General features: G+C 42.8%; 1 protein-coding gene across 2 annotated transcripts in view; it reads left to right on the forward strand.

The window, feature by feature from the left end:
- CACNA2D3 (calcium voltage-gated channel auxiliary subunit alpha2delta 3) overlaps nt 1-24,048 on the forward strand; it is a 958,335-nt gene that overhangs the window by 862,394 nt on the left and 71,893 nt on the right. For both annotated transcript variants that reach the window (XM_030926087.1, XM_030926131.1), the window contains 2 exons: nt 6,652-6,714; nt 9,736-9,806. In XM_030926087.1, coding sequence (XP_030781947.1) covers nt 6,652-6,714; nt 9,736-9,806 — 134 coding nt within the window. The remainder of the gene's footprint in view (nt 1-6,651; nt 6,715-9,735; nt 9,807-24,048) is intronic.

Genomic DNA, 24,048 nt, shown 5'->3' on the forward strand with positions numbered 1-24,048 from the left:
TGGAGTTGCTCTGGTTCAAACACCTCTAACATTCCCCCCACCCCTTTATAAGAAAACCCTTAATCCTAAGGGTTGCAGAGGGATAAAGATGCATCTTCTGTAACTTCTTCATGCTGAATAGGGGCAATACCATTCCTGCCTAACTATTGGGTCTCTTGCCTTCAGAGTAGAGAGGAGCTCAATCAGAAAGCATTGGTATGGCAAGGGCCGTTCATAACTCTGAGTTCTGACAAAAGATGATATCTAGAAGACTAAAAAGTGCTCAGTCTAAGCAAACATTTAGTAAGCTTGTCCAGCATTTCTACACAAAGAGTACAATAGCAATGTATTCCAAAACAGTAAAACAAAATAAGTAAAATTATCCCAAGTAAACTAAATAAGGCATTCCATGAACTGGGCAAATATTGGAACCAAGCTGATACGGGGTTGCTAGTTGATTCCAATACATGCCCAGAATTAGAATATTGATCCAAATTTTTACATTACCCATCCCTCTTGTTTCTTCTGAGCAGCAGTCAAGAGATCACTGGTTAGTTCACAAGAATGAACAGGGTTAGCCTAAATTATGGAAAAAAACTTAAAATCAACTGATGAGACTAGAACTTAATAACAGGTATACCACAATTTTTTTTTTTTTTTTTTTTTTTTTTTTTTTTTTTTTTTTGAGACGGAGTCTCACTCTGTCGCCCAGGCTGGAGTGCAGTGGCGCGATCTTGGCACACTGCAAGCTCCGCCTCCCAGGTTCAGGCCATTCTCCTGCCTCAGCCTCCTGAGTAGCTGGGACTACAGGCACCCGCCACCGCGCCCAGCTAATTTTTTGTATTTTTAGTAGAGACGGGGTTTCACCGTGGTCTCGATGTCCTGACTTGTGATCCGCCCGCCTCGGCCTCCCAAAGTGCTGAGATTACAGGCGTGAGCCACCGCGCCCGGCCCACCACAATTCTTGAAACGTAATTTTTCTCTCTTTAGTTTCCCATTTTTACTAGAGGCAAATCATGGTAAGACTAATTTGCTTTATTATACTTGGCCTGATTATTTGTATAAAGTACAGCAAGAATAATTATTTTTCACATAGGCTTTTAAATTTGTCTTTGACGAAATTTTGTTCCACAGAGGGGATCTCAGATAAGACTTTTTTAAAGCCAAGCCTAGCCATGGGTTTGTACCCCAAATACCTATGAGTTGAGTAAATTCCTCTCCTTTTGAGGTCCCAAGATAACTTGAGGCTCCTGGACCTTTCAGAAGGTGACATTCTTTTCTTACCACAGGTCAGGAACCCTGTACAGGGACTGTGTAGACAAGGTATAAGGCTAGTTTTTTTCAAGGGGCTTTTCTTGGCTCTTTAAGTCAAGTTTGATTCCTTGGTAAACACACCATTCCCGTCAAAGCCTTGGTAAAATAACCAGTTTCTCCAGTTGTATTCTATTAGAAAAGAAAACAGATTCTTACTGCACTTATGCAAATAACTATATTGCCATAAGTTAAGATACTCTCAAATAGTTGCCAAATTCTGGTGAAACCAGGTAGAGAGAAACAAATATGCTCTAAATTTTTTTCACAGAAGTATAGTTTACTCAATTGTTAAAAGCTGTAAATAACTCAAAAGAAAAGTTTTCTTGGCCCTGGAAAACAAAAAGGATCAACAATATTTTAAGCAAAAAAGTAAAAGAAAAAATATTACTTCAGTTTTTTATTAGTTCAGTTCATGCAGTTGACTCCTGTACTGATTGAACAGAACTCCTGTTCTGTCATGAACATTTCAGCTCTTTGTGAGAGTCCTGAAAGTTTCTTCCTCTAATGTCACAATCCCCAACGTTATCAGAAACCTGCATTCAATAGCACCTGTCAGAGTTCTATAGTTGATTATAAACCATCTTTTGAAGAAGATTAAAACAAGACAACAATTGTCTGTGGATGATAAAAAGTCTTAGGACAGCCACCATTAAAGTCACAGTTGATAAGGAAATTTGATTACTTCTGTGGCATCCAAATTTTACATAACAATTGTAACTATTAACAACATACCCTAAGCTATGTTAGAATTATAGGAGCTTCTTATAATTTTGGAACACATACCAATAACACAACTATACAAATATATCCCAAAGAAAGCCAAACACTATTTCACATTTGATAATGCTTCCTGGATGATTTTTATACCAAATAAGCCAAGTTTTACCTTTGCATTAGTGTACTATTAATGTTAAATCCAATTCTTAATAAAACTTTATAGACAAATGTATTCAATCTTAATCAGTTTGACCATAAGGTAAGATTTTCATAAACCTTGTATAACCCTTTACTTTTTTTGTGAAAGAGCAGTTTAGTGTTCTGAGAAAAACCTGTTGTGCTTTTGTTCCAATGTTTAATTTACAGAAAAACTGAATAATACCTCTTTAACTTTAGTCAATGTCCACACACAGAATTTCTTTTACAATTAATTTTTTACAAACCTTCCACAAGTCATTCAAACTTTTAGCTTTATCCTAACTTAAAACAGTCCTTTAACCCTTTAATCTAGGCAGAAAGATCCACATTCCTATGACTTCTTACAATCTTTTTACCAAAAGTATATTCTACTTTTCTTACACACCTTGCGTGTAGAACTGTTTCCTTGGTAGTCTCAAATACACGTTACAGTGTTAACTCTTAGCAACTTTTACTTTCGGTAAAAACCTTGGTAAGCAAGGGATTTTAATTATGTACTAGGTGCTGAGCCTAGGACACCAGAAGGTCTGACTGTTTCCAGCATAGCTGGAGGGCATGACTCTCCACATGTCCCCAGGACTTATCTAGAATCTCATGCTCCAAAATTGGTAAGCTGAACAATTTTCAAAAGTCAAGGAAGCAGTTTATGACCTCAAAATATTTAGCAAAGCTAGTATCTGACTTGCATAATTTAGACCAGATGTTTGTATTTTTGAAGATATTTTTATTTTATCAATAATCTTCAAAACTGTCTTTATTTTCCAAAGATTACTAAAGTCACCTGAACTAAAAGACATTACACTTTTTACTTTTTGGACAATACTTGATTTAAGCACCTATTATTTGTAAGCCAATGAATCAAAGCTCTTTTGTATTACACATACAACACATATAAATACACAGACAGGCAGAAGATAAAGAACTCATTTCCTAAAGCAGGAATTGAACCTTGAACCCATGCTGCCACTGGGAAAAGAGAAGCACAGTCACATGATTATGAAGTCATGTTTCCAAGGATATGCAAGACAATACGGAAATGTCATCCAGTTTTGTTTTATTTTTTTTTCAGGGATGTGCAGCAAAGTTTTAACTGACCAGTTTGCTGCGCCCTCTTAAACAGTGGGCTTATAGGAGTCCTAGGCTCGCACTCTATCCTAGAGTACCCCTCTTTCCCTCTTTTGTGACAGAACAATATAGGAAGACACACACAACACACCAGATTCACCACAGTTTAAGACTAGCCTCACAAATCCTTTTTCCCACTAATCAAAACTTTACAGAGGATTTTTACCTAACAGAGGATAAATCCTTTACAGAGGATTTGTACCTAAACAGTGATTTTTTACCATTCATTCAACTTGTTGGGAGAAGGCGAGAGAGAGAAAGTAGGGTGGGGAGAGAGAGAAAAAGAGGATAGAAGTCTGACTGGTAAGAAATTTTTACCATTTTCTTGGCATCCCAGGATTCTAGGTTTCCTTTCCCTGAGCGGCCCTAGTGACTGGGCTGGCTGGACCACAGCCTTGGGAGCCAAGCTGCAACACAAAGGAAAATGATTTTCCATTCTGACCAGAGCAAAATACATGTGACAAAACACAGACATTAGCCCCTCTGCTTAGCACCCAGTATCAAACTGGCAAGGCTCATACTTGTCCCCCATTGGACGCCATCATTGTTAATCCAGTCTCTGACAAGGAGTTTCAACTTGTTGGCTCTGGGCAAGATGATGGCCCTGGGTAACAGAAAAGATAAGAAAGGGAAAGCACAGAGAGCAAAGCATTGCCTGTGGCAGGGTGGGGAAAGTGAAGAGCTCAGGGAGGCCAGAGAAAGACCCGCCTATTGCAGCGAAGTTGAAAAGTTCAGGTGGCTACTTGTCAGTAGTGAAGACATCTTTTCTGGCAGTCCCATCAGCTCTCAAGTTTCCCTTTTTGTGGGGAGGAAAAATCTCCCCACGTCCTGTGGTCCTGTACATGCCTAATCCTGTCACCCATAGCCCTTAGCAACAAGTGCAAGACAGATTAATCCAAAGAGAATAGTAGTTAACATTCCATAGTGCCAAACCCATTCTTAGCTGAGTGAGACTTTACTGAGAGGGACCTCTAACCCCTAAATCCTAGGAATGACTCTAACCTTCCTAAGTTGAGCCTTGAACCCAAGTTTGATCAAGCGTCGTTGCCTTTCATTAATAGGAGCCTTTAACCCACCCTGCCGTGGGAGAGACTCTAACTCCCCTAAGTTGGGCCTCTAACCCAGTCCCATCCTTTATCCAGTTACATGCACCCCACTTACCCAAAGTCAGTCAATTGGTGCATGCAGATGATTTTCCTTTGGGTCGGGGGTCTCTTCAGTATCATCCCTTTGAGATTCACCAGAAAGATGTTGCTGGAAAGGGGTCCTGATCCAGACCCCAAGAGAGGGTTCTTGGATCTCATGTAAGAAAGAATTCAGGGCAAGTATATAGAGTAAAGTGAAAACAAGTTTATTAGGAAAGTAAAGGGACCAAGAATGGCTACGCCGTAGGCAGAGCATCCCTAAGGGCTGCTGGTTGCCCATTTTCATGGTGTTTTAAAATTATAAGGTAAACAATGGGTGGATTATTCATGCCTCCCTTTTTTAGACCAATAGGGTAACTTCTTGACATTGCCATGACATTTATACACTGTCATGGCGCTTGTGGGAGTATGGCAGTGAAGACGACCAGAGGTCACACTCATTGCCATTTTGGTTTCCGTGGGTTTTAGCCAGCTTCTTTACTGCAACCTGTTGTATCAGCAAGGTCTTTATGACCTGTATCTTATGCCAACATCCTATCTCAGCCTGTGACTTAGAATGCCTTAACTTTCTGGGAATGCAGCCCAGTAGGTCTCAGCCTCATTTTCTCCAGCCCCTAAAGATGGAATTGCTCTGGTTCAAATGCTTCTGACAATGACATTCAGATCAGCAAGGTTACAGAGTGGTCTGTTATGACCCAGTGTAGACTAGGTTAAAACTCATTGTAGTACTAGTATAATCTAAGGCATTGCTGTCCAAAAGAACTTTCCACCATGATGGAAATGTCCAGAAGTGTAGTCACTAACCAGAAGTAGCTGTGGAACCCTTGAAATGTGACTTGTGTGACTAAGGAACTGAATTTTTAGTTGCATTAATTTTAATTAAGTTGAAATTAAATTTAAATTTATATAAGGCTGGTGGCTACCATATTGGAAACACAGCTCTATGAGATTGCTTCCATAATGCTATCTCCTGACAATGGAGAAGGTTTATCAAGACTCCCTCCAGGACCAAGGTAGTGTCCCTGAGGCCAAGAGCTTCTTCAAATAGCAAGGCTGTGAACAGGTTACTCAAGTAATTCATCTGATCCCTTTGTATAACCGTGAGAAACTCTGCTGTTCACCAGAGCAGCCAACTCTTTTATAAAAGGTGCTAGCAGGGCTTTTAATTTTCTGTTGATTTTGCACAGTCACTGTCTAGTAATAAAGGACAGACTTTTCTGACCAACTCACTGCTGCCCTTTTGTGCCTAACCAAAACCACCCCTGTGGATAGGCAAATGTCCCAGAAAACATCAGCCCCGTGGTGGCCTGGAGCTGGGCGGAATTTAGCTCAGAGTAAAGATATGTTACAAATTAAATGTTGCAGTTGGTATGTAAAGCTGCAATAAATAGAAACTGAGTTACATCAAGGACGGAATTAAACCTTAAGTTTAAACTCCACAGCACTGTAATTAAAACTTAGCCTGTAGCAAATCATTCACTTGAGATTAAAGTAGTGTGGGGGAAGCAGAGGTTTGGGCTTACCTTGCTTTCTACAATTTATAAGTCTGAGCTACCAAAAGCTAACAGCCCTGCCCCCAAATCCAGCTCCCAATTAAAAACACAGTTTAAAAACCTTTAGGAGGCCTGAGGGGCCCCTTTAACAGAAGTCTGCCCCTTCCCCCCTGCCTCAGTCTATGAACAAATTAAAAAATATTACCTGGTCCCCTGATGGTCCTCTGAGCTGACACGGTGTTTTCATTAATACATCATTAGAGTAATGACATTGTGCTGGCGTTTTGCTTTCAAAGCAGCCTGCACTTCAACTGCCAATACAGGCTCAGGGGCTTCTGAGCACTTTGTTCCTGGGAAATACTATTCAGGTCATATAAAGAAAAAAAAAAAGGAAGACAAACTGTAATTCATCATTTTTTAATGCATATGCTTTTTATCCGAATCTGGATCATTCAAGACTTGTTCAGTGTTTTATTTTTGTTTGTTAGTTTTGCAAAGTAAACACCAGGGTTATCTTAACCATGGCCTTAACGCCTAGAGCCAGCAGGCTTTTGCAATTGCCTAAAAACAATTGTCTTCCAAAAAAAATAAGTGTATCTCAGGTTGGAAGTGTGTCATTCTGTTTAAAAGCAGTGTGATGGCCCGAAGTTGAAGCTGTTTTTTTTTTTTTAATGTTCTAGACTGTGAACTGTTACCTCATAGACAATAATGGATTTATTTTGGTGTCTGAAGACTACACACAGGTGAGTGAAAATTTTCTACCAACTCAAAGTAAGGAGCTCAGAATGTGCTTGGGTCAGGGGGAACAAATTATGGTGTTAAAACCTTGAGACAATGATCTTTATTTAGGAGGTAATAGCAGGAGATTATAAAACCTTATTTCCATCCCTCTAAGAATGCCACAGTCTGCTTCTCAGCAGGCCCCAAAGAGTTTTTACCTCCCAGTGGGGGGCGAAGGGGGGTGACAGTGCCAGGGTCTGTTCTCTCACTCATAAAATGTTCAATTTATAGAACTCTTAGCCAAAGAGTTGTCTGTGCCACATAAAGAACTTTTGCCTCGAGGGTGGGGTGCCTTAAATAGTTTGGGCAACTGTAAGGTTTTTTTCCTTCCGATATTTCATCTTCATATGTGTGCACACACATACACGTATGTTTCTACATAATTATTGCTTATGGCTTTCTTTCTGGTTTTTTGCTTTTTAAAAATCAGTTATCTGAGTTCAAGGATTAACAAGTTGGGCTCTGAACACCAAGGGACAAGGATCCAGAGATGGAAGAGGAATATTGTTCATTTGACTGCACCACGTGCAGTGTAGGGGTGGGAGGGAGAGAGATGAAAAGAAACCAAGCTGTGGGCTTGAGCACAGAAATCTCCAATCTACCTGGAACTCAAAATAAGAGTTAAAGTCAATGGTACTCTAATAGAAAAACAAACAGGTTTTTCCATTCAAATTTTCTGCATTAAAACTTTTCCTGCAATTAGAAATTACATTAACATATAGAAAAAGGTAGAATATAAACAAGTTCAACAGTGCATATAATAAAGTAACACCATCAGAGGAAGAAGGTGGTTTCTGATGTTAGCTCTCTTCCTTAACTAGTTTTGGGATCATCAGCAAGTTCCTTAACTTGTCTAGACCTCTAGATAGACTCTGTACAATGAGGATGGTTGACTATGTAAGATTTCTTCTAACTCAAATATTTGAGTATACTAATACATTATAATGAAGTCTCTTTTAAATCATTTAAAATTCTTTAGTAGTCAGCAGTATGATAGGTTCACTGCTTATCAATTAGTTAATTGTCCTTAAGTGTGGCTTCTTAGGGTCTGAAATGAATGGTTTGGTGATTTATAAACAGGGGCTCCAGGAAACTTGAGGAATTGTGCTTTCATTTCCTGTCTTATTTTACGAGAATGTTGTAGGAGTTTTCAATGCACCTTGGTTGCACTATTGAGACTCAAAATGCCCATTCCCGGTCTCTGCTGATGCTGAACATCACTAGACATGGGACAGTCGATGGACATTAGATAGGATGAATGGGCCCATGAACCAAGGCCAGTCCCTGAGACAGCAGGAAAGTCCTTTGACCCATAGTTATATGCCCTTTTGACTGGGAGGAGGAACATAGGCTTTCAAGAATCTATGGAGCAAGAATGCAAATTAGTTGCCTGGAAGGAGGAGCTCTCATCTTCTGCTCTACTCATGTAGGGCTGAGATAGGAATGATCCCGGGGCTCAGGAAGGATGCAGTGGATGTCTTCCAGGGGTGAGTCCTGGACCAGTCAACAAATGAAGGAAACAGTGACCCTGTTTCAGCCATGAGCAGCCACGGCCACTACAGATTCTCTGCTCTTTCTCTCCATGGAATAGACCTGCAATAGACCCAGTGAGCCTGCCAGCCTGCTCAGCCTGGACTTGTTTGATGTTGTCTGACTTCCTGCGCCCCAATTAGGATAATTCTTCTTCATCTAACAACCAGTTTCATTGAAACTGGCATATTACACGCACAAAATACAAATGTCCTTCTTGCTCCTAGCAGTAGTACACGCCCACAGAGTTTGCAAAAGTTTCCAAGTTTCCCTGTAGTGAAAAAGGAAGTGCTCAATATTCAGTCAGAGAAATGTTGTTTCCTTCTTCCTCCTTTTCTCCCCCTTTACATTTTGCCAAAGTTTATATATATATGTCTTGCTGCCTGAAAACTCCCAGGAGTGTGGCTGAGGTCATTCAGTTAGTTGCAATGGAATTGGCGTTTAGTTAATACAAAGCCTAAGGAATTTATGTCATTTGGATTCTTATTGCAGTGCCCTCCACCCACCCACCCACTCACAAGCTACAAATCTTCAGAGCACGCAGAGTAGAGATGGGACTTCTCTGCTGGTCAACACTGGCTCATTTCAGCGTGTTGACAGAAGGCCGTTGCTGCAGGCTCTGTTCCATGCACTGCATACGCCCTCCCCCATGGGACACCTTGCATGATAGTGGCTCCAGAAGTTCAGAGGGCATGCATGAGGATGTTAATTCTTCATTCCACCATTCTAAGTTTGCAAATCTTGGCCAGCACCAAGAAGTAGACTTACAAAAACATCAGCCTGGTGGTGGGGAATGACTGCAAAGCTTCGAATGACCTTAAGACAGCCTCAGGTATGGGGGTAAGCCATTAGAAGTCTGATTGGCCATGCCGTCTCCTCAAGGGACTGGATAGTCTTACTCTTGGTCAACATGTCAACTGCCTATGACAAAATGAAAGTGATCCTCAAAAAGTGATTCTGAGAAAGGACGGATTCTCAACTGCAGGAAATTTATAGGGCTAATGAAGTGGACTGCTGTATTTCCCTAAACAGGTCATCCAGGAATTATAAACAATTCTTTTTATTAGTGCGTAGGAAGCCCTCTCATAGCCTGTTTCTGCCTATATGAAGTAGTATTTTAATCACAAGGGATTATGTGCAGATTACTACCTACTCCATCCAAGGGTAGTGGGTGTGTGTGTGTGCACATGTGTGTGCATGCATGTTTTAATTTCAGCATTCCGCATGGGTTATGCAGCCCCCTCCCATGTATCATGGAAGCATTCACATCTGCTCACTCGTTTGCTGTATAATCCCCTAACTTCTCATGACTGTTAAAACCGTTTCCACTGTCCTGAAAACCTGCCTTTTGCTTCTGTCAGTTCCAGGACACAGACTGTGTCCCTTTTCATTTCTTCTCTCCTGTTTGGGCACATTATTTATCTACACCTCCTCCTATGTCTTCTTCCCCATAGACTGGAGACTTTTTTGGTGAGATCGAGGGAGCTGTGATGAACAAATTGCTAACAATGGGCTCCTTTAAAAGGTAAGGGTTTTATGGTCCACTGCATTCCCCCCAAAAGTTTTCCTAAATAAAATCAAACAAACCAAGGTCAAATAAGCAAGCCCAGACTTGACCCCGTAGCTGGTTTTTACTTGTGTTCATGCTCCAAAAGATCTCGCCGAAATTCGATGCCTCTTGCACAAGTGTTAGAGTCTTAGAAACTCAGCTCACAATGAGTTTCCTGTTCACCCAGCAGAGCATTTATTGGAGGCCAATATTGAAGTAGGAGGCTGCACTGTGATGTGATTGTGTCAGTCTGAAGCAAGTCACTGCGAAGAAGTAGGAAAGGTTTTCACCTGGCCAGAAGGGTGGAGTGTATTTTGTCTCCCATTGATGAACCTGGGAAGCTTCCTAGAAATCTGGAACTTGGGTATGAAAGGTGGTATTTAGAGACTTCTTGATGTTGTTTTAGAAAATCAAGTGAAAATTGTCAAAACCTGCTCTTGATGGAGGTAAGTTTAAGTCTGCTTCTGCAAGAAAACCTAGATGGTGCCAAATTCCATAGGTGGCAGATACTGACTACTCATCCAGGTGTAAGAACTCTCACTGATCCTGAATAAAACTTGTGTAGAACAGCTTCCTTACAGCCCCATGTCCCTCATGGGCAGGCCAGCCATGCTTTTGGGAACACCTAAACTTCTGGGAAAAGCCATCATCCCATGAGATCAGGTGTTAGAATGTCTCCCTGGGAGTTTGTGCTGTCTCCCTTCCCTTGGCCTACCGGGAAGAATGTTAGCCTTTGAAGTGGTGCTTTAATGGGCATATTTGATGCTATTAAATATGTAATGGCAGGAAATCCAAGGATGGCCCTCCAGCTTCCCTGAGAGATCCATTGCACATCGGCCCCTGGTTTATTAGTCCCCTGCAGCTGAATGGCTAGGAAGTGTTAGCTCAGGAAATCAGATGTTTAAGCTAGTCAACAAGACCAACTGAGCACTTTGCTGAAAGCAGGGAATTCAAAAATGATGACCCAGTTTTTGAAATTCCATAGCTTGTTTGTGCCAGAAGGGAGGGAAAAAAAAAAAGAAATGATATAAAAAACTGGCCTAGCGCCAGCACTTCTGCAATTTTGACACACTTGCTTGCTCTCAGGCCTGCCTGTAGCAGATCGTCCCCTCCTGCTCCCCTCCCTTTAAAAAAAAATTCAAGTACAGTTTTCCTCTTTGCCAGGAGTCATTGTACACATGCTTGAAAACTCTGCTTGGATCTGGGCTGGAGTGGCTGTGGAGTTTTCCACCACTTCTTCAAGCTTCCTGCAGCAGCTCCTGGCCTGCCATCCAGGGCACCGCTCACTCTTCCTATCTTTATGTGGATGTGTGCATTTGTATCATATTAACTTGTTTTCAACTTGGTGGGGGGAGGAGACAAAAGATGAAGAATAATCGCACACGTGTTTCTCATTTGAAAGCACATTTTTCAGCTTCTTTAACAAACCTATTTTTTCCTCTTCCTTTTGGATACTCCTTTCAAACTGTTCGGTGGGAGAAAGAGAAAGGCTGTAATGGAATTTTGAACCTCTGGTCTTCTCCTTCATGTGGGTGAAGTACAGTTGGCATGCATCTAGAACTTCCTTTTACAATAAGAGTAGCCAACATATTTGAGAAAAAGGAAGGATTGGGAACTCGTTACAGCAACTGCTGTCATCCAGGAGCTAGCTGACAAACCTCCTGGGCTTCTTTGAAGGACCTCCTCACTGGGGCCAGTAGAGCGTTGAGACTTTGAGTTTTGGAGTCAGACACACTGGGGTCAAATCTAGGCTCTGACATTACCAGCTGCTTGATTTAGTCAGATTGCCTCTCCAAACACTGGTTTCTCTACATGGAAAATGAAGATGACAATAATTACTTCCAAGAGTTGCTGTCAGAGCTAGTAATATCATAATAAGCATAAAGTTCTTAGCACAGAACTTGGCACGTATGAAGAGCTCAGTTAGTTGTGAACTGCAGCCGTGATTTTTGTTGTAGAACCTTGCTCTGTCTTGAATTTGCTTTCCACTTGGCACCAAATATTGCTTCATCTACATTTCTCTCCCTAACGGCTTCCTGTGACACTGTATGATGGGTCTCTAGTGTCGGAGGACCATAGTCCTTGCAATCACACATTCGTGCCCTTGCCCTTCCCAGTACGCAGTGCTTGCTCAGGGCATAAGGTTGACAGTCCTGTCATTCAGAGAAGATCTATATTTCAGAAGCAGTGAAAGGATATAGTTGGCTGTAACTGACAGCACTCTGGGTCAGAAGTCATGTACCCACCCCCAAACATGGGTTACATGAGGCTGCGTTGCTTTGGTGCTGTGGTTAGACCAGGTGAAACTCGAGATCAGTTTACTGTGCTGACCCCTCATCTCAGCATCTTGGACAGTATTGGGCTGGCCCTCAGTTTCTTTATCTTAGGCTTGTACCCAGTCCTAAAGAAACAAATTTCAGGCCGGATGCAGTGACTCACACCTGTAATCCCCCAGGACTTTGGGAGGCAGAGGTGGGTGGATCACTTGAGGTCAGGAGTTCAAGACCAGCCTGGCCAACAAGGTGAAACACTGTCTCTACTAAAAACACAAAAATTTTTTGGGCGTGGTGATGTGTGCCCATAATCGTAGCTAATTGGGAGGCTGAGGCAGGAGAATTGCTTGAACCTGGGAGGCAGAGATTGCAATAAGCCGAGGTCATGCTGCTGCACTTCAGCCTGGGTGACAGAGCGAGACTCCATCTAAAAGAAAAAAAAAAAAAGAAAGAAATAAGTTTAATGCACAAGAGCCCCACAAACCATCTTCTCCAGAAAGACAGAGCTCCAAGAGGAGAGCACTACCACCCTTCATAACCTCCCCTTTGTTTCTCTCCCTTGGTCACTTTGCTGCCTCTCTCCAGGGAAGCAAGGCGATGCTTGGGAAGCAAGCCTAGGTGACAGCAGACCTTTCCCCTGACTACTCTGACCACTCACCTCGTGACCCATTGGCTGTTCTACCTGAAAGTGCCATTAGAGGGAAAAAACGTCCACTTCTGGGTCTGTAGTGCAGGCGGAAGGAAAACCACTGATTTATGTGAACAAATTAACAACTTGAAAGAATTTTGAGAAAGTCTCACAGCAGCGTGTGAAACCATCTAAGAGGCAAAACTGGCTGCTCTTGGGCACTTTAGTTGACTCTTTGACCTGAGTCTATCTAGCCAGCTTACATATGACCTAGTATCCAGGAGCCAACTCACAGAACAATAGCTTCAGCAGCATGACAGTAATAATCATGGCTGCCTTCCTGAGCACCCACCAGACTCCAGGCTTGGGCTGTCCTTGACAGATCTTACCTCTTTGCGAGCTTTCCAGTAACTCTGAGACAGGCATAAATAGGACCAGTTGCATAATTTGCAGGGCCCAGTGCAAAATAAAAATGTGGGGCCTCATGTTCAAAAACTGTCAAGAGTTTTTTTGTTTTTTTTTTTGAGACAGTCTCGCTCGCTCTGTTGCCCAGGCTGGAGTGCAGTGGTGTAATCTTGGCTCACTGCAACCACCGCCTTCTGGGTTCAAGCGATTCTCCTGCCTCAGCCTCCCGAGTAGCTGGGGCTATAGGCGTGCGCCACCATGCCCAGCTAATTTTTGTATTTTTAGTAGAGATGGGTTTCACCATGTTGGCTAGACTGGTCTTGAACTCCTGACCTCAGGTGATCCCCCCAACTTGGCCTCCCAAAGTGCTGGGATTACAGCACTTTGCTTGCTGTAATCCCATGAGTCACCATGCCTGGCCTCTTGCAACTATTAAGAGAAAATCTAGTCTCAAAATCCTTTCATTAGAACTTGTTTACCCCCGGTAATGCAAATTCAGTGTTGTCATGTATCCAGGGAAAAGGGGGAAAATACAGCCTGCCATAGGAGTCTTCTTCTTTCAAGGTTCCTGACGGGGCCTTTGTCATACTCTGGACTTGAAATAAGAAGACTTCAGGTTGAGCACAAGATTCTCCACTCTGTGTTCATGGACAGTGTCTTCAGCCTTTCTGAGCTGTTTCTTCATTACCAAAATAGGGACCTCAATGGATTTTCTGAGAATTAACTAAAATACAATATGTTAAAATACTTTTCAAATTGCAAAGCCATTGCAAACAGGAGATAAGAATATCTTTTGAGTAGAGTTCCATATGTCTGCGTTATTCTTATTTTCCAATTTTCTCCTGTTTTGTTTTGTTTGTCTTATTTTATCATGAATAATCCCCAAAGGATAGTTACTACATAGCAGTTACCTTTACAGCACAGCATTGGAGTGAATTCATGGACCTGAACTATCTTGTGCGTTAGCATCCCCTGGGAACCTTTAAAAACACCCCTAAGTTCAAGCTGCAGCCCAAGAAATTATATATTAAGTTGATTTGGGGATAGTGCCCAGGCACTTGTGCTCTTTAAAAGCTTCTCTGTGATTCTCATGTACAGCCAGCATTAAGACACCAGGTTAAAAGCATGGCACCAGTCTAGCTACTATGCTCTTAGGAGTCACCTGATCTCTGCAACAAAGTGAGAGCTCCTGGGGGTCCTCTCTGATCCACGACTTCCACCTTTCTCTGTTTCCTCTGTTCTTTCTCCTCTTTCTAGACTTCTAAGCAATGTCTGAATCCATCTCTTCCTAGAGGCCCAAGGCGGGGACTGGAACTACTGATGCTAGGGCAAAACACTAAGCATATAGACAGCAAGGATAACACTCTGGGTTAATCTCAGGTAGGGCACCTTGCTCCAGCAAAATATCTAGTAGATTGCTAGTAAGACATGAAAAAACAAAGGCTCTTCCACTGTTGTCCAATTCCTCTCCTCCCTTCCCCCTGTAAGTAATGTAATACGTCTTGCCTGAGTTCCACATAGCTGGGCACCAACCTGGATATGAAGTGCCATTTGTTAGATAAGAGGCACAAATATGACTTTTAGGACATTTGAGCCAGGGAGACTGAAGGGAAAGTTGGAATGAGTTCAATATGGAGCCCAAGGAAAGAGCAAGAGCCTTCAAAAAACAGGTAAAGAAAGAAATCTTCACTGAAGGATGAAAATGTGGCTGTTATCAAATATCCAGAACTTGAGGGTTTACCCTGGGTTTTTTGCTTTTACCAACATCCTTGTGATTTCTGGAAAGACCAAAGACTCTTCCCTTGTTCTTTGTCTATCTGATTATGCTCAAGGTCAGAAAGTCCAGTGGAGCATACCTGGCCCTTGGCTTGCTGGAAAATGGACTGCTCTCGAATAACTTGTTTTCGTTTTTGCTTTTGAGCCACCAGTAGTACCTGTCTTTCATGGCCATTGTCTTACCTGTCTCTCCCCCCTTTTTTTTTTTTTTTTTTTTTTGGTTGCAACTGCTAGTGTGTGTGTGTGTGTGTGTGTGTGTGTGTATTGTTTTGCATAGTTTTTCTTGTTTGTTTTTCTGCTGTGCTTGGTGCAACACACTTCAGCTTTTACCCCTCCAAGGCCATTCATATTTTCCCTAAGGGATCTGGCAAATGTCCTTGTCACTCCACCCCACAAATGTTCATTAATATGGCTGGCTTGTATGGAATTCCCTGTGGCAGCTTCTTCTGCTATTTAAATCACCTTTCTAAAAGGTGACACATCCAGGTAGAATCCAAGACCCATATCATTTCTTATCATTTCTACTCCTGTCTCTGTGTAGTGGGACTTGGGAGCTTTTCCCTGTCTTTGGTAATCACATTACACTTCGGCGAGTGCCCTGGCCTTGGAGTGTAGAGAGTGTTAAAGGAGAATTCTGTTATGTTTGGATGGCTGCTCACCTTTAAGGCCAACTGCCCCACTGATGTCTAATACTCAACAACTCATGTAGGCCGGGCGCGGTGGCTCAAGCCTGTAATCCCAGCACTTTGGGAGGCCGAGACGGGCGGATCACGAGGTCAGGAGATCGAGACCATCCTGGCTAACACAGTGAAACCCCGTCTCTACTAAAAATACAAAAAACTAGCCGGGCGAGGTGGCGGGCGCCTGTAGTCCCAGCTACTCGGGAGGCTGAGGCAGGAGAATGGCGTAAACCCGGGAGGCGGAGCTTGCAGTGAGCTGAGATCCGGCCACTGCACTCCAGTCCGGGCGACAGAGCGAGACTCCGCCTCAAAAAAAAAAAAAAAAAAAAAAACAACTCATGTAATGAGTGTAATGGCTTCTTGGCTTCCTGCTGACCTGACCATGTCCTCAGAATTATGCTTTGTCATTGAAAGGAACAAGGAGACAGATTGGCTTGGACAAGTGTATTTCTGGGCCAAACTTTCTGGAATGCAGAAACATGGAGTTTCCAATCAACCACTCTTTAAAATCCAAAAGCTGCTGCTCAAGCATCCCCAATTATAGCAATAACATTAACTGCCCTCATCTTCATCATGCAGTCCGTCTCATTTGTTGGATGTTAACTATAGGCAAGGCATTATTCCAAGCAGTTAACATGCATTACCTTAATTAATCCCCATCACAATTCCATGAAATAACTACTCCATAGTTGGAGCAGACTAGCGTATCTTCTACAGAGATTTTTCTTTTTACGTTCATATTTGCTCTGCCTTAAGAGATAGTAAAAGAAAGTCTTTCTTTCTCTCTTTCTTTTTTTTTTTTCCTTGAGACGGAGTTTCACTCTTGTCACCCAGGCTAGAGTGCAATGGTGCGATCTTGGCTTACTGCAACCTCCGCCTCCCGGGTTCAAGCAATTTTCCTGCCTCCACCTCCCAAGTAGCTGGGATTACAGGTGCCCACCACCATGCCCAGATAATTTCTGTATTTTTAGTAGAGACGGGGTTTTGCCATGTTGGTCAGGCTGGTCTTGAACTCCTGACCTCAGGTGATCCAACTGCCTCAGCCTCCCAAAGTGCTGGGATTACAGGTTTGAGCCATTGTGCCGAAGAAAGTCTTTTAATCAAACTTGGAGTCCAGTGTATTAGTTAGGAATTGGTCCAGCCACAAATAACAGGAAAATCCAAATTAACAGGGACTTAAAGAACATAGGAGGTTGTTTTCATCTCTTATGGTAAGGAAGTCTGAAAATACTAATTTGGGACCCTCATGTTATAGACTCAGGACCACAACTTTTTCTTCTACCTTTCTCCAAGATGGCTTTTAAGCTCAAGGTTACCTCATGGTTCAGTGTAGCTGCTGAGCCCCAGACATCACATCTGCAATTCAGGCTTGCAAAAGAAGAGTTCAGGGAGTTCCAAAAGGTCCAGAAGGCCAAGTTTCAAATTACTTAATTAACATTTATTTTAATAAATGCTTTAAATAAGATTTTTAATGTATTAAGCAGCCTCCAGGATAATACTTGTGCTTAATCACTTGGCCTCACCTCACTCCAAAAGAACCTGGGTAATGTGTGTATTGAAAAGTTAGAGTTCTGCTCACCAGAAGAGGAGAGTAGTTATTGTGAAACTACTGATAGTCTCTACCACATCCAGCAGGCCCCAGTTTGCTTCAAACCATACGAGTCCTCTGGCTTCCTCTGATAACCCCTTTGGAAATCCTTGAGTGATGGGGCAGTATTCATAACTCTTAGTCTCCCCCACCCCAAACCCACATGCCCAATGCAGTCCTGAACACAAATTATCATAGCCACCCTCTAACCACCTGTCCATGTGCCTGCCTAACCCCAGACAATAGAAGTAGGAACACTCAATAATACCTGTTGGGTTTTACTAATAATAATCATGACAGCAGCAATACCAATACTCAGAGGTACTGACATTTATTAAGCCTCAATGACATGCCCCACACTGCCAAGTGCAGTACAGGCATCATTATAGTGTAGTTGCTATGAAATGTAGACCTGGCTTCACCAATGTGGCAGAGCCCAAGGGTGGTCCCTCAGAATTAGCTCTCTTGCTTCAAATGGGTTTTGCATTAACTCATTCCCAAAGCAGAATTCAGCTTTTTCCTTCTAAGAAGGCAAAAGAAATTTAATATTTTCAATATTGAATTAATTGTGATTCCATTTTCCCCATCAGTTTAATAAGTGAAGCTAATTTCCATGGGAGGGGCTGTGTGAATGGGCAAACCAGCTGGCAGCTGGGTACATTTCCTGGGCACCCATGAATTTGATTCCTTGCACCAGGAGCAAAGCAAATGCGGTTGGTAGAACAACTCCGCTCTGACTGGGGTCAGGGACTATCTTGATGCTGGAAGGTTGTTAGTCTCCCCAGAGCCCCCTTCTTTCAGAGGACCCTCTCTTCTTGGCTCTGGAGCACTTATACTTGTTTATCAAATCAGTGCTGCTCTCCAGGACAATGGAAAACTCTGTTCATCCTTAAGGTTTGCAGGTGGCACCTCCTATTTGGTGAGTCAAGGAAGTACCCCTGAATATGTCCAGACTGGTACTAAGCCCTGGGAGGATGTGTCTGGGTTTTAAAGTGGAACCAACCCAAATGTCCATCAATGACAGACTGGATAAAGAAAATGTGGCACATATACACCATGGAATACTATGCAGTCATATAAAAGGATGAGTTCATGTCCTTTGCAGGGACATGGATGAAGCTGGAAACCGTCATTCTCAGCAAACTAACACAAGAACAGAAAACCAAACACCGCGTGTTCTCACTCATAATTGAGAGTTGAACAATGAGAATACATGGATACAGGGAGGGGAACATTACACACCAGGGCCTGTCAGGGTGTGGGGAACTAGGGGAGGGGTAGCATTAGGAGAAATACCTAATGTAGATGATGGGTTGATGGGTGCAGCAAACCACCATGGCACATATATACCTAGGTAACAAACCTGTGCATTCTGCACATGTATCCCAGAACTTAAAGTATAGTAAAACAAAAAATAAAATAAATAAAGTCCAGTTCCTGCCTACAAACTACTTACAGTTAAGGTGAGAGAGGAAGAAACAACACAAGAAAATGCCAGTGAGATATATCACATTCTAAAATTCATGGCTGGCAAACCTGTTTGCACATTAGAATTCCTTGGGGAGCTTAAAAAATAACTTATACCAGATCCCCAACCCAGACTAATGAAATATTGCAGATAGGTGAGATGCTCAGGTATCATCATGTATAAAAAATTACTTTGGCCCAGCTCAATGACAGATGCCTGTAATCCTAGCACTTTGGGAGGCCGAGGTGGGGGAAGTGCTTGAGCTCAGGAGTTCGAGAGCGGCTTGGGCAACCACCTCCAGCACATGAGACCTCATCTCTTTAAAAAAAAAAAGAATTAGCTAGGTGTGGTGACATGCACCTATAGTCGTAGGTATCCAGGAGGCTGAGGCAGGAGGATCGCTTGAACTGAGGAGTTGGAGGCTACAGTGAGCTATGATCATGCCACTGCACTGAAGCCTGGGTGACAGAACAATACCCCATCTCAAAAGAGAAAAGAAAAGAAAATGTATTTGAAGTTTCCCAGGTGATTCTAAAAGGCAGCCAAAGTTGAGAATCACTGTTTTAAACAAATGCCAATATGTATGCCTTAGGAATTGAGAGCGAGTTTACATCCCATTTTCCAGATTCTTCTGATGAGGCCTCATCCCCATGAGATGCCTAAGGAGCAAGATATCTGCTGAGTAGCTGGGACTATAGGTGTGTGCCACCACGCCAGGCTAATTTGTATTTTTAATAGAGATGGGGTTTCACCATGTTGGCCAGGCTGGTCTTGAACTCCTGACCTCAAGTGATTGGCCCACCTTGGCTTCCCAAAGTTCTGGGATTACAGGCATAAGCCACCACACCTGGCCTTTAATCAATTAATTCTTATGGTTACTGTTCTTATTACCTGGGTAAAATGCTGATGGGATTAATATCTCAGTATCTACAACTTTGTTTCTCTTTATCAACTCCCATTGATAAAAGGTATTGATTTGGTGCCAACAGATCCTCTGCTTAATCTACCAAATGAGTGACGCTTTCTTGTTGCTCCCCATTCAGTGTTCAGCAGTGAACCTTGAGAGGTCCTGATAGCCTGTGTGAGGTTTATTCTTGGCTAATGATGGGTGCTCATTAGCTAAAGTTGTTTAACTTATTTCCAGTTGGAGGGTCAAAGGCAGTAAGACCGGGGTTTTGTAGATTCACTGCCTCTGCTGCGTTAGAGACACTGCACTGATCTTAAAGAACAGTGCCATCTCTGCAAGAAGTTGCTGTGGGATGAGATGATGACTGATACAAGCAGGAGAGAAGGGAGAGCACATTTTGGATCTTCTATTTGCATTCCTATCAACAGGTTGAGCTTTCTACTTTCCTGGCTTTCTGAGATGTAAGAATGAGTAAGGGCTTCCCATGGCGACAGTCTGTTTGTGAAGAATTTCCTATGTTCCTGCCCCATGCCTTTTCAATTGCAAGTTGAAAGCTGCCCCCAGAGGACACATTTTATAGCGCAAAAAAAGAAGATATATTTTTACATGCTACCTTAGTGAGTCATTGTGCTTCTCAGACTTTTCAATTCGGAATTGCTTAATTATGTCCCATGATGGATCTCTATGTCAAATGCCTCCCTTGTCCTGTTTTTAGGGCTGTATTTGCAGACATTAAGCTGTTTCAAGATTGTTTTTAGGCCAGTTGTTTAGCCAAAGTGAACTAATTTGATGAATCATTACAGGAAAATTACCTGGCCTCATGGTACATAGTAGGTGTTTAATAAATGTTGAGCCCCACAGTTGCTAACCAGCCTAAATTAGCCAGCCTAAATTAGCTGAGCTTATGCTGTTAAAATGCAGCCTGCTAATTCTTAGAGCAAATATTTTTCTTGGTCAGGATTTTTGTCTAGTTGGAAAAGAACAGGATCAGCAAAATGGCTTTAAACATGTCTTAATGTCAAGAGTTTGTCATCCAAGGCTCTACCCAGCATGGGTGCAGGGCTACCAGGCTTTGTTTGCGTTGCTTTGAGCTGCTTCTTCAGAGGCCGTATCTGCCTTCTGTGAAAGTTTAAAGTTTCAAAGTTCCACCCATCCGTGTGGGCACACAGTGATGCTAATGATAAGGTCGGTTGGAGTGGCCTGGTGGTGATGTCATGGGGATTAAGGCATGTTATCTGTAATAAGAATACACCCCCACTGCTGAGTGTAGCTGCACACAGCACCAGCCTTGGGCTGGGCATGATTCTCCGAGCTGATTTTAGAGTCAAATGAAAGCAGGCAATTATCATGTTCTTTAACTATAATCAGCCGAACAGGATACAGGTAGCCGCAAAATGGAGTTATTTAAAACAGTAACAAAATCACTTCAAAAAGGGTAATAATCTGGAAGTCTCTTTCTGCAACATCTAGTTAAAGTGTCCAAGTGTGGAGAAGACAGGGAAGGCTTATTTTGTAACCTCGTCAATGGCAATAGTATCGGGAAAGCCTCCTTTTGAAATAGAAGAGTGGGGGACAAGGGGAGGGAGAGCCTTAGGACAAATACCTAATGCACATGGGGCTTAAAACCTAGATGATGGGTTGATAGGTGCAGCAAACCACCATGGCACATGTATTCCTGTGTAACAAACCTGCACGTTCTGCACAGGTATCCTATAACTTAAAGTAATATTTAAAAATAAATAAATAAATAAAAGACAGGAACCTTGGCCTGGGGGCTGCCCCGGAGCAATTTAGTTTAGCCCCAACATGTAAACTAGAGCCTTTGAAAATGATCCAAGGAGAATCCTGAGTTTCCTGCCATGTGTCAGAGTAGTTACCATGGTAAGAGGTATTCACAAGCGCAGCCAACTGGTCCAGTCTGGCCTGGTGACTCCTCATCAACCCTTCAGCTTGGGTTGAAAGTTGATTCTGGACATTGGTTATGAGACCTTATCTTGGGCAGCGTTTCTTGTGACATTCCAACAAGACCCTGGGCTGGGGAACAGGTCTGAAGTCTAAGCATTTCTTAGACTCTACCAGAGCCAGCTTCTGAGCAGAGAGCAAAAGGAAGTAGACTCAGCTTGGCCCCCTACTAAATCTGGCTGTGTCACCAGTGATCTATGTGAACTTGGGCATATTTATTTAGGCTGGCTAAGACTTGGTTTTCCCCTCTGTAAAACGGAGATGATTATAATCTATCTCGTAGGGATGTATATAGAGGAGTACCTGGCTTTTGGTTGCTAAACAGAGTTCAGTAGACATCAGCTGTTGCTATCACTGCCCTCCGCTAAGAAACCCATGGACAGAAGTTCCTGCATCATCTCTTGGTAACACCAGCACAGCTTCTGATGGTGTCCTTGTATTGCAGTAGCAAGCATGGATTTTACTCTGCATTGTCTGTGCCAGTGAGCTAAGAACACCAGGAGCCTTGTTCATTTTTCAGCCAGCTGGGTAGTGCCTGCGTCAATTCCCATTGCATTAAACACCAGCCCATTAATTAGTAGTGGCAATGAAAAGATACCAGTAATTATAACAGCAGCTATAGCTGTGCTTCCTGTTGAATACTTCCTGTCTAGCAGGCACTGTGCTGAATGTAACACATAGATAACTTTCTTTAACCCTATGACCACCCTATAAGGTAGACATTATTCTCACCATTTCACAGATAGGAAACTGAGGCACCAAGAGGGTTAAAAGGACATTGTTATAAGTGGATGAGTTAGGATTTGAGCTCAGGTATTACTGACTTCAAAGATGGCATTTTCACTGTGTCACACTGCCTTCCTTTGAGCCTTTGGGAACAGCGCAGCTTTAAGAGCCCAAACTCTAACAAAGAATAAAATCAGTCTCTGTTGTAAGAATCTTAACAAAGTTGGCATACTTAGAGCATTTTTCAGTGTACTTCTACACAGCTGGTTATTTAGATCTCAGAATGTCTCTGTAACTGTTGAATAAGTCAGGAAACGAAGCCTTTGAAGAGTATCAGCAAGCTGCTCAACAATGCACCCTGGTGACCGAGTGTGGTGGCTCATGCCTGTAATCCCAGCATTCTGGGAGGCCGAGGCAGGCGGATCACAAGGTCAGGAGTTCGAGACCAGCCTGGCCAACATAGTGAAACCCCATCTCTACTAAAACTACAAAATTAGCTGGGTGTGGTGGCATGTGCCTGTAATCCCAACTACTCCGGAGGCTGAGGTGGGAGAATCGCTTGAACCTGGGAGGCAGAGGTTGCAGTGAGTCGAAACCACACCAATGCACTCCAACCTGGGTGACAGAGAGTGAGACTTCATCTCAAAAAAAAAAAAAAAGAGAGAGAGAATGCACCCTGAATGTACGGCAGGGCCAACTTTTGATGGCCATTCTGCATCCGTGGCTATGAGACTCCAAGCACATGCATGTTCCTCTCAACCCCATGCTGCCTCTCACCTGGCTCTGGCACATGTTTTAGCTGTAGAGACAGCGCTGGGCAATGGAAAAAGGATAAGTCAATACCAATTCTTGCCAAATGCTAGAAAGTCCTTGCAGGGGTACCTGTGGAAATCTCCTGAGTGAGGATGGAGATCGTGGCATGGCGGGCCAGTCAGGGACCAATTAGAGTTGTCCATTGTGGTCTGCAGTTGATTCTGTGACATATCCCGGTGTCTGGGTTAGTGCTAGGGCTGTGTCAATGGTGAGAGGATTTCTGTGAGAAGTTTGTGTGGGAACATCCCCAAGCCTAATTTTTGGCTGATTTGTGGTCTTCGTTTCTATTTGTATAAACAAAGCTTCAAAGCTTCTTGCTTGCATCTGTGTAAGGAAAAAAGCCAGAGGACGGTGAAGAAATACTCTGATGAAGAAAAGACCTTGAGGACTGGCTACGTGACCACTGGTATCCCCTTGGGCTTTGCTGCCCAAGGAGTGCTGTGTGCTGCTGCTGGTTAGGAGCTGGCTTTCATCTTCCATTTGGTCAAATGTGGCTGGTTTTCTGCTTGGCCACATTTGTGGCTAATTTGTATTAATTAGCCACAAACGACTGTATTTAATCCATTTATCAGGAATATCCGTAACTTACTGTCGAGATAAGGAGGCCTCCAGATCACATTTTGCAGTTGGCCCCTTTGTTCTCAGTTGTGTCGTCATCTGTGTAACATTCGTGCAATCAAGCAATCATTTATGCATTCACCCTTTTAAAACTGAATGCCTTCTGTATGCTGGGTGCTGTACTAGGTGCCAGAGGTAGGTGTGAAACAGAGCCAACACCAATCCTGCTGCATGGAGCTTTTACATCTAGAGGTCTTTCCAACACAGCAGTAAGGGCACTCAACATTAACCATTGTACTATTCTAGGAAGGAATTCCTGTGGGGAGAATTTCATCCGGTCATGTAGAAGCACATGTATTAAAGTGTTTAAAATCTCATCTGGCAGTTGTTATGTAACTCAGGCTGGACTTTACGTGTCTCTCCTTCGGGCTGCT

The sequence above is a fragment of the Rhinopithecus roxellana genome, chromosome 1 (assembly GCF_007565055.1).
Source record: "Rhinopithecus roxellana isolate Shanxi Qingling chromosome 1, ASM756505v1, whole genome shotgun sequence".
In the NCBI taxonomy this organism is placed as follows: Eukaryota; Metazoa; Chordata; class Mammalia; order Primates; family Cercopithecidae; genus Rhinopithecus; species Rhinopithecus roxellana.